This window comes from Babylonia areolata, chromosome 33 (assembly GCF_041734735.1).
Source record: "Babylonia areolata isolate BAREFJ2019XMU chromosome 33, ASM4173473v1, whole genome shotgun sequence".
NCBI classification, from domain to species: Eukaryota; Metazoa; Mollusca; class Gastropoda; order Neogastropoda; family Buccinidae; genus Babylonia; species Babylonia areolata.
Genome location: NC_134908.1, coordinates 22,306,004 through 22,317,081, shown reverse-complemented (window position 1 = coordinate 22,317,081; position 11,078 = coordinate 22,306,004). Strand labels below are relative to the sequence as shown.

The window sequence follows — 11,078 nt, the reverse complement described above, 5'->3', positions numbered from 1 at the left end:
AAATTGCGATCTTGGCGTGATAGGGGTAAAGTGCGTGTAGTGCATTTCTCCAAGTCTGTCTCTGTGTCTGAGTCTCTGTCCCTCCTCTGTCTTCCACTGTCTCTGTCCCACACAGACACAGACACAACACACACACACACACAGTGACATACACACACACAGAGCTATCAGACCCACACACAATCAACACTCACAGGACAACACACACACACACACATCTCTCTCTCACAGACACACACAAACACACACACACACACACACACCACACTCACAGATGTTTGGCCGGAGATGAATATGAATAAAAAGGATTAACCTGCTGGTGTTGTCTGCTATTCATACTCTGTGTTGTTGTGTGTGTGTGTGTGTGGGTGTGTGGCCGTTGGGGTGAGAAGATCGTACAGCCAGATTCCTCGTGTGAACAACAATAGTGTCACCTCACGATGTGAGGTCAAAAGTGTCGGCTTACCCAGGGAAAAAGTGATACTCATCTAGATGCTGCGCTCTCTCTCTCTCTCTCTCTCTCTCTCTCTCCATTTCTCTCTCGCTCCCTCCCCCTCTCTCTCTTCCTCTCTCTCTCTCTCTCTCTCTCTCTCTCTCTCTCTCTCTCTCTCTCTCTCACACCCTCTCCCTCTCTCTTTCAGTATAACAACATTTATATGCGTACATGTTTGTGTGTCTCTTAGAACAACGGCAGATGTGTAAGTCGGCCAAAGTGCTAATTTCTTCACTCTCTCTCTCTCTCCCTCTCCCCATTTCTCTGTCTCTCTCTTTCTCTCTCTCCCCCTCTCTCTCCCTCTCTATTTTTCTCCAGCACTCCCCCTCTTCTCTCTCTCCCCTTCTCTCTCTCTCTAACCCCTTCCTCTCTCTTTAACCCCCCCCCCCTTTCTCTCTCTGTCTCTCTCTCTCTCTCTGTACGAGAGATTTGGTCATTTGACCTGGGGGGAGGTGAGGAAGCAGAAGTATGGTGTTCCTGGTGGTGTCAGCATATTCTGTGTGGACGTCGTCTGTTGTCCAGTGTCATGGCAAGGGCATGGTGTGTGTGTGCGTGTTTATGTATTTTATTTATGTGTGTGTGTGTGTGTGTGTGTGTGTGATTATGTGTTTGTGTGTTTATGCGTTTGTGTGTGTGTGTGTGCGTCAGTGCACGCGTGTGTGTGTATGGGGTGCGTGCGTGCGAACGGTGCGTGTCTGTGTGTGCAGGCGCCGCTCGCGCTCTCTCGCTCGCACACACACGCGCGTGCATGTGTACTCGGCAGGATATATATATGAGTTACTTAAATGGACTTCGTCCGCCATTGCCCAGTGTCACCACAAGGGTATGTTGAGTCTGTGGATGAATGAATGAATGAATGATGGGTGGAGGTGGGGGGGGGGGGTGGTGAAGGGGAAACAGAGCAGGTGTGTGTGGGGAGGGGGGTGGAGGGGGAGTGTGGATAGAGAGGAAGGGAAGGTTGATAGTGGTGGTGGGGGAGGGGGGGAGGGAGGAAGGGTTTGAGTAGAGCGGCGTCTCACAAGTGTGCCTTCCTTTCAGCTGCCTTCCGTCTGTGATGACGTCTGACCCTGTACCGGGGAGTGAGAACGTGTCACTATCCCCAACCTTAGCCAACCAGCCAACCAGAACACCCCACCCACCCCACAACCAACCAGAACACCCATAGCCAACAGCCTGTGAAAAGCCAGTGAAGGTGTTTTTTCAGTTCCAGTTCGAGAGAGGAGAGAGAGAGAAATATATATATATATATATATATATATATAGAGAGAGAGAGAGAGAGAGGAGGAGAGAGAGAGAGGAGGAGAGAGAGAGAGAGAGAGAGAGAGGAGAGAAGGTTTTTCAGTTCTAGGGGAGAGAGAGAGAGAGGGCATCTGTTGGCAGATATTATGAAAATCACACACACACACACACACACACACACACGATTACGTGAATATAAATATCTCTAGTATAAAACTCCATGTTGCGAACAGACTTTGGACTATCCATCCTGCTGAGAACAGAAATGTTTGCGGAGAAAGGTGCGTTTTCAGATCTGACTTGAAGGTCTGGAGATCAGGAGCATTTCTGAGGGGACGATGGCAAAGAATTCCAAATTACTACTACTACTACACACAGACACTCCCTCTCTCTCTTTTTTTTTCTCCAAATATCAAATAAATAAGTAAATAAATACATAAAATCAACCGACCTTGATGACTTTAGCATTGTCGTCAGCGGCAAACATGGCGGACGAACCACCAAGATATACAAACAGAATCTGTGCAGAAACTCTGCCCCCTACAGCTCTCCAGAACGCTAGAGACTTCAGTTCCTGGACGTCCACAATCTTGTAGCCTTTCTGTTTGCCCTCGTCGGCACCTGTGCGCACTTCCTCCACTTTGTTGGCAGTGTAGACGAACAACCCCTCCATGGTTGGCTGTTGTTGTTGTTTTTAATAATCTGAGTGTCCCCAAATTCAAAAAAAGAAAAAAAAGATTATGTTGGTGGGTGTTTTTTTTGTGTTTTTTTGTTTTGTTTTGTTTTTTTATTTTGTTGTGTGTTGTTGTTTTTGACAAGGTTGTATTGCGAACAGGGTTTTTGTGGGTTTTTTTTGTTCTTTTTGTTGTTGTTTTGTTACATCTGCGTGTCCAAATTAAAACAACAACAAAAAAAGAGAAGATTATGTTGGTTTTTAAAAATTTCTTTTAACAAGGTTGTATAGCGAACAGAATTTTTTTGTGTGTGTGTGCTTGTTAAATCTGCGTGTCCCAATTAAAACAACAAAAAAGAAGATTATGTTCGTGTTTAAACATTTTTTTTTAAAACAAGGTTGTATAGCGAACAGAATTTTTTTGTGTGTGTGTGCTTGTTAAATCTGCGTGTCCCAATTAAAACAACAAAAAAGAAGATTATGTTGGTGGGTTTTTATTTATTTATTTATTATCATTTTTAAACAAGGTTTACGTTGTAATAATGAATATGATTTCTTTCTGCCTTTCATCGTTTTTTTCTAACGGTGTTTCGCTGACTCAAAAAGTAACTTTGATCATAGAAAAGAAAGAATTCATTGAGAGGTTCTTGGCTGTTGTTCTTGTTGTAGTTGTTGATCAAGGAAACCACTACAGCGAAACTGACATTTTTTTAAAATCTGTCAACAGATAAATTGTCAACACATTTAGCAAGCAGAAACAGAAAAAGTGCTGGCTATTTAACGGAAACTCAATTATTTAATCATAAAAAAACGGCCCTAAACTGATAGATTTGATGAACTGAAAGTTTCGTTGTAAATGAAATTCGAAAAAAAACATAATAATAATGATAATCATCATCATCATCATCATCACAATAATCATAATGACGATAATAATAATAATAATCCTCACTACAACAGTCAAAACGGGATCGTAATATACACACAAGAGGCAGGAGGCGGACTATTCTCCCACGACAAGGAATCTGTCGCTGGCACAGACCACAGCCACACAACACCACGACAAGAACTGCTGTCGACGCGAGCAAAGAACACTGGCTTGTTGTGTGGGGCCAGCGGTTCAAATATCATGTCACAGAGAGCGAGCGGACCAGCGAGAGGTTAAGAGAGAGAGAGAGGGGGGGGAGAGAGGGGGATGCGGGGAGAGAGGGGGAAGAGAGAGAGAGAGCGAGAGAGGGAGGGGGAGAGAGAAGGGGAAGGGGAGAGAGCAAAATACAGAGTGAGAGAGTAGAGGGGAAAGAGTGAGAGAGAGAGGTTGAGAGAGAGAGAGAGAGGCAGACAGAGACAGAGAGAGCAAAAATACAGACAGAGAGACACACACACACACACACACACACACACACACACACAGGGAGAGAGAGCAAAATACAGAGAGGGAGGGTGGGGGCTGTATGAGAGTGGGATGAGGGATGAGGAGAAGGGATGAGGGATGAGGAGAAGGGATGAGAAGGGATGAGGGGATGAGGGATGAGGAGAAGGGATGAGAAGGGATGAGGGGATGAGGGATGAGGAGAAGGGATGAGGGATGAGGAGAAGGGATGAGGGATGAGGAGAAGGGATGAGAAGGGATGAGGGATGAGGAGAAGGGATGAGAAGGGATGAGGGGATGAGGGATGAGGAGAAGGGATGAGAAGGGACGAGGGATGAGGGATGAGGAGAAGGGATGAGGGATGAGGAGAAGGAATGAGGGATGAGGGATGAGGAGAAGGGATGAGGGATGAGGTTTGAAGAAAGACTGGGAAAATGAAGAGGGTTGGTGTGAGGGGGGGGGGGGATGGAGACTGAGAATGGGGGTGTGGGGGGTGTTGAGAGGCTTTGAGAACCTGAAAGGTGTGCGTGAAAGGGGAGGGGGACCGGGGGGGGGGGGGGGGGGGTGATGGGAGGGAGGAGTTAGGGAGGGGAGGAAGGGGAGAGAGTGTGTGTGAGGGTGGCGCGGGAGGGTGGGGGGGGGGGCAGCGTGTTGGTGACACGTTAGGTCCTGATAGGCGGCGGTCTTGACATGTGAATCTTTGAATTGTCATTGTGTGTGTGTGGTGGGGGGGGGGGGGGGGGGGGAATGGATGGGCGGGGGAGGTGGGGGGAGGAGGGGATAGACTTGTCCACCACCCCCTCTCTTTTTTTTTGCACCCCAGGTGATTTTTTATTTTTTTAAACATCTATTCATTCATTCATTCATTCATTTACTTATCTACTGCTGCACTGTAGCGAGCTTCTCGGAGAGAGTGGCCCGGATTTCAAAACTGGAAGAAATCTGTTGTGACGAAACGTTAAACAATACAACACAACACAGCACAGCACAACACAACACAGCACAGCACAACACAGCAGAGCACAGCACAACACAACACAACACAGCAGAGCACAGCACAACACAACACAACACAGCAGAGCACAGCACAACACAACACAACACAGCACAACACAGCAGAGCACAGCACAGCACAGCACAACACAGCAGAGCACAGCACAGCACAACACAACACAGCACAACACAGCAGAGCACAGCACAGCACAGCACAACACAGCAGAGCACAGCACAGCACAGCACAACACAGCACAACACAACACAGCACAGCACAACACAACACAGCACAGCACAACACAGCAGAGCACAGCACAACACAACACAACACAGCAGAGCACAGCACAACACAACACAACACAGCAGAGCACAGCACAGCACAGCACAGCACAACACAGCACAACACAACACAGCACAGCACAACACAGCAGAGCACAGCACAGCACAGCACAACACAGCACAACACAACACAGCACAGCACAACACAACACAGCAGAGCACAGCACAACACAGCACAGCACAGCACAACACAACACAACACAGCAGAGCACAGCACAGCACAACACAACACAGCACAACACAGCACAACACAGCACAGCACAACACAACACAACACAGCACAGCACAGCACAACACAACACAACACAGCAGAGCACAGCACAACACAACACAACACAGCACAACACAGCACAACACAGCACAGCACAACACAACACAGCACAACACAGCAGAGCACAGCACAGCACAGCACAACACAACACAGCACAACACAACACAACACAGCACAGCACAGCACAACACAACACAACACAGCAGAGCACAGCACAGCACAACACAACACAGCACAACACAGCACAACACAGCACAGCACAACACAACACAACACAGCACAGCACAGCACAACACAACACAACACAGCAGAGCACAGCACAACACAACACAACACAGCACAACACAGCACAACACAGCACAGCACAACACAACACAGCACAACACAACACAACACAGCAGAGCACAGCACAACACAACACAACACAGCAGAGCACAGCACAACACAACACAACACAACACAGCAGAGCACAACACAACACAACACAACACAGCAGAGCACAGCACAACACAACACAACACAGCAGAGCACAGCACAACACAACACAACACAGCACAGCAGAGCACAACACAACACAACACAACACAGCAGAGCACAGCACAACACAACACAACACAGCAGAGCACAGCACAGCACAGCACAACACAGCACAACACAGCACAGCACAACACAGCAGAGCACAGCACAGCACAATGCAATGCGATACGACACGATGAGATACGATGAAAACGATACGATACGATACAACGCAACACAACACATCACAGCCCAACAAAACACAGCAAACACAACACAACACAGCACATCCACAGCACAGCACAGCACAGCACAACACAGCACAGCACAGCTCAACACAACACAACACAGCACAGCACAGCACAGCACAGCACAGCACAGCACAACACAACACAGCACAACACAACACAACACAACACAACACAACACACTATATGAAAACAAGAACAACAACAACCAAAAAATCCAACCTTGGGTCAAAATCTGAAAGAGGTACGAGGCTTTCAATTATCCACACCTACTTCGTTAGCGGGGGGGAAAAAAAAGAAAAGAAAAGAAAGAAAGAAAGAAAGAAAGAAAGAAAAACAAAAAGAAGACAAAAAAATCAAACAAAACAAAACAAAAAAACAAACAACAACACGGCTTCATCTTTCACACACACCCCCCATCCGGTGTTTTTCGCTAGCTCGCCACAAAATGGACCAGACCGGCCCAGTCCATTCTTGTACTTTCTGGCACAGGGTGACAGGCTCTTCAATTACACGGACGTTTCAGTTTTCAGATAATTCCAGAGCTGTCAAAAACAAGAAATTGTCCCAATGCTGCGAGATGGGGCGATACTATAATCGGCAAGAAGAAAAAAAAATGGTTGGGAATAGTCTGGTTTTTGGTTTCTGCTGTTTTTTGTCAACGAGTTGTGTGTGTGTGTGTGTGTGTGTGTGTGTGTGTGTGTGTGTGTGTGTGTGTGTGTAACTATACGTCTCTCTGAATATCTTTATTTCTGTCTTTGTCTGTCTGTCTGTCCTGTATCTGTCTCGTCTGTCTGTCGGTCTCTCTTCCTCCCCCATCTCTCTCTCTGTCTCTGTCTCTCTCTCTTTCTATCTCCCTCTCTCTCTCTGTTTCTCTCTCTGTTTATCTCTTCCGGTCTTTGACTGTCTTGGTCTCTGTGTATCTGCCTGTTTCAAACGCATGCACACACACACACACACACGCACACACACACACACACACACACACACACACACACACACAGTGAGAGACAGACAGACAAAGACAGAGACAGAGAGACAGTCACAGATAGAAAAAAATTAATGTTTATCTGAACAGTGCACTCAATATATTTAGTCCACCCCAGTGTGTATATAAAAGGCGTGTCTAGTTCACACTGACACAGCGAAAGATCAAACAATTGGTGACGATCACGAGAAATTGATTCGGTAATATAACAAAACACGAAAAGGTCTTTCAGATACAACCACATTTAAAACGTCAAGAAGGTCAGGAAGATGTTTGGAAAGTTCGACGTACTCAGATTTCAACATGCTTCATGCGAGAAATTCTTTATTTGTTGCTCAGTTTGAATAATTATCAGTTGTTCAGGAGCTAAATCCTTTGCTGAAACAATTCACATAACTCTAAAAAAAATTTAAAAAAAAAACAAAAAAAAAAAACAAAACAAAACGGGTGAAGGTATAAAAACTAAAATAGATCTTCGTATAGAAAGACCGGCTAGAGAAACTGGATGAAAAAAAAAAAAAAAAAAAAAATTATATATAAAAGGCAGGGAGGGTGGTGGTGGTGGTGTGGGGTGGGGGGGCGGAGGCTGTAGAAGAGCTCTCTTTAGGGGGGGGGGGGGAGGCTGTAGAAGAGCTCTCTTTAGGGGTGGGGGGTGGGGGAGGCTGTAGAAGAGCTGTCTTTAGGGGGTGGGGGGGGTGGGGGGAGGCTGTAGAAGAGCTCTCTTTAGGGGGGTGGGGGTGGGGGAGGCTGTAGAAGAGCTGTCTTTAGGGGGTGGGGGGGGTGGGGGAGGCTGTAGAAGAGCTCTCTTTAGGGGGGGTGGGGGAGGCTGTAGAAGAGCTCTCTTTAGGGGGGGGGGGGGGAGGCTGTAGAAGAGCTGTCTTTAGGGGGGTGGGGGGTGGGGGAGGCTGTAGAAGAGCTCTCTTTAGGGGGTGGGGGGGAGGCTGTAGAAGAGCTGTCTTTAGGGGGTGGGGGGGTGGGGGAGGCTGTAGAAGAGCTCTCTTTAGGGGGGGGGGGGGAGGCTGTAGAAGAGCTGTCTTTAGGGGGTGGGGGGGTGGGGGAGGCTGTAGAAGAGCTCTCTTTAGGGGGTGGGGGGAGGCTGTAGAAGAGCTGTCTTTAGGGGGTGGGGGGGTGGGGGAGGCTGTAGAAGAGCTCTCTTTAGGGGGGGGGGGGAGGCTGTAGAAGAGCTGTCTTTAGGGGGTGGGGGGGGGGTGGGGGAGGCTGTAGAAGAGCTCTCTTTAGGGGGTGGGGGGGAGGCCTGTAGAAGAGCTGTCTTTAGGGGGTGGGGGGGTGGGGGAGGCTGTAGAAGAGCTCTCTTTAGGGGGGGGGGGGAGGCTGTAGAAGAGCTGTCTTTAGGGGGTGGGGGGGTGGGGGAGGGCTGTAGAAGAGCTCTCTTTTAGGGGGGGGGGGGGAGGGAGGCTGTAGAAGAGCTGTCTTTTAGGGGGTGGGGGGGTGGGGGAGGCTGTAGAAGAGCTCTCTTTAGGGGGGGGGGGGGGAGGCTGTAGAAGAGCTGTCCTTTAGGGGGGTGGGGGGGGGGGTGGGGGAGGCTGTAGAAGAGCTCTCTTTAGGGGGGGGGGGGGGAGGCTGTAGAAGAGCTGTCTTTAGGGGGGTGGGGGGGTGGGGAGGTGTAGAAGAGCTCTCTCTTAGGGGGGGGGGGGGGGAGGCTGTAGAAGAGCTGTCTTTAGGGGGTGGGGGGGTGGGGGAGCTGTAGAAGAGCTGTCTTTAGGGGGTGGGGGGGTGGGGGAGGCTGTAGAAGAGCTCTCTTTAGGGGGGGGGGGAGGAGACGCTCTGTAGAGAGCTGTCTTTAGGGGGGGGGGGAGGCAAGGCTTGTAGAAGAGCTCTCTTACTAGGGGGGGGGTGGGAGGCCTTCTTGTAGAAGCGCTCTCTTTAGGGGGGGGGGGGAGGCCTGTAGAAGAGCTGTCTTTAGTGGCGTGGGGGGGTGGGGGAGGACTGTAGAAGAGCTCTCTTTAGCGGGGGGGGGGGGGGAGGCTGTAGAAGAGCTCACTTTAGGGGGGGGGGGGGGCTGGGGGAGGCTGTGAGAGCTGTCTTTAGGGGTGGGTGGGGGGGGTGGGGAGGCTGTAGAAGAGTAGCTCTCTTTAGGGGGGGGGGGGGGGGAGGCTTGTAGAAGAGCTGTCTTTAGGGGTGGGGGGAGGGGAGGGGGCGGTGGGTGGGGGAGGCTGTAGAAGAGCCGCTCTTTTTTTAAAAAAAAAGGGGGGGGGGGGGGGGGGGGGGGGAGGGCTGTAGAAGAGCTCTCTTTTAGGGGGGGGGGGGGGGGGGGGAGCTGTAGAAAAAGAGCTCAGCTCTCTTATAGGGGGGGGGGGGAGGCTGTAGAAGAGCTGTCTTTAGGGGTGGGGGGGTGGGGGAGGCTTGTAGAAGCGCTCCTTAAGGGGGGGGGGGAGGCTGGTAAAGGAGCTCTCTCATTAGGAGAATGATTTATTAGGGGGGGGGGAAGGCTGTAGAAGAGCGTCCCTTTAGGGGTTGGGGGGGGAGGGATTGGAGGAGGGGTTGGCGTTGTAGAAAGCTTCTTTAGGGGTGGGGGGGGAGGCTGTAGAAAGAGCTGTCTTTAGGGGGTGGGGGGGTGGGGGAGGCTGTAGAAGAGCTTCTTTAGGGGGGGGGGGGTGGGGGAGGCTGTAGAAGAGCTGTCTTCTTAGGGGGTGGGGGGGGGTGGGGGAGGCTGAAGAAGAGCTCTCTTTAGGGGGGGGGGAGGCTGTAGAAGAGCTCTCTTTAGAAAGAGGTGGGTTTGTGGGGTTGGTTTGTTTTTTTTTTTTTTTGTTTGTTTTTTTTAAGGCCGGACTTGCAAAAAACTGAGTGCTGAGATTTGATGTGTTTAATAATAGTCCAGTTGGTTGTTTATAGTAGGTCCCCACATTTCCTCTTTTTAAATAATAATGTATACAAGTATTGCTTACAATATTTGATTATTGATTAGTTTTCTGTCCTAATCCCGTTTCCCACACCCCCACCCCCCCCTCTCACATACACTCTTCCAATATAATGTTTTTCTTTCTCCAATCACTGACACTCACCCTCCCCATTTGACATTTTGTACTCTATCTTTTCCACATTCTGTTCTCTCTCTCTCTCTCTCTCTCTCTCTCTCTCTCTCTCTCTCTCTCTCTCTCTTCCTTCCTAAATCGTGAATATGTATATATGTGTCGATTGTGCAACCTGGGTAGGGAAGATGAATTACATTTTTTGTTATGTTGCCCTGCTTTGAGTGACTTCAGACAAAGATTAATTCGACCTAAATATTATAAAGATCCCTGTGCTTTTAGATTTAATCTGCTCATGTCAAAACATGAGCTTACCCAACAAAACTTAGCCATATACTTATATGAGGTATTGAAGAGACTTCGAATCGTTATTTTGTGAATGTTGTTGAGTATTGTATTAGCTACTTTTGGTTGATTTGTGATGTTGGTTTATCGTGTCAAGTCATTTTTCTTATTTATTTTCTTGTATGACCCCCTTCAGTAAGGGGCTTTGGCCTTAATCTGAATAAAACATCGTTATTGTTATCGTTCCTTCCTAAATCCCCATCCCCCCCCCCCCCCACCTCAACCGCCCCCCCTTTTAAGTTGAACATTTCTTTCCCTGCCATTGATTTTCACAAACGATGATTTCTAATTGATGATAATAACAATCATCATTATGATAAAAGAAAAATAATAATGCAAATACTAATGATAATTTTCAGTCTAATATCATCATCTTAGATGAACAGACTATAAATGAATAAACGAACAAGAATACAGACTGAGATATTTCAAGTTGCTGACAACACCATTTTCCAAGAGGTTAAAAACCTTGATGGGTAAAATGATCCCCTAACACATTCCTACCTTGACCTTGACCTTGACCCCGGGCAACGACCTTTCTCTCCAGATTTCTCCCTCTCCCCGTCCTCTGCACCTCACCGCTCTCTCTCTCCCTCTCTCTGTCTCTCTGTGTC

At 48.6% G+C, this 11,078-nt stretch overlaps 1 protein-coding gene across 1 annotated transcript in view; it reads left to right on the top strand.

The window, feature by feature from the left end:
- The first annotated feature begins 4,252 nt into the window (after positions 1 to 4,252).
- Positions 4,253 to 11,078, top strand: part of LOC143277118 (thyrotropin-releasing hormone receptor-like) — a 103,300-nt gene continuing 96,474 nt past the window's right edge. Inside the window, exon 1 of the mRNA XM_076581856.1 lies at positions 4,253 to 4,295. Within this exon, the coding sequence (XP_076437971.1) occupies positions 4,253 to 4,295 (43 nt within the window). The remainder of the gene's footprint in view (positions 4,296 to 11,078) is intronic.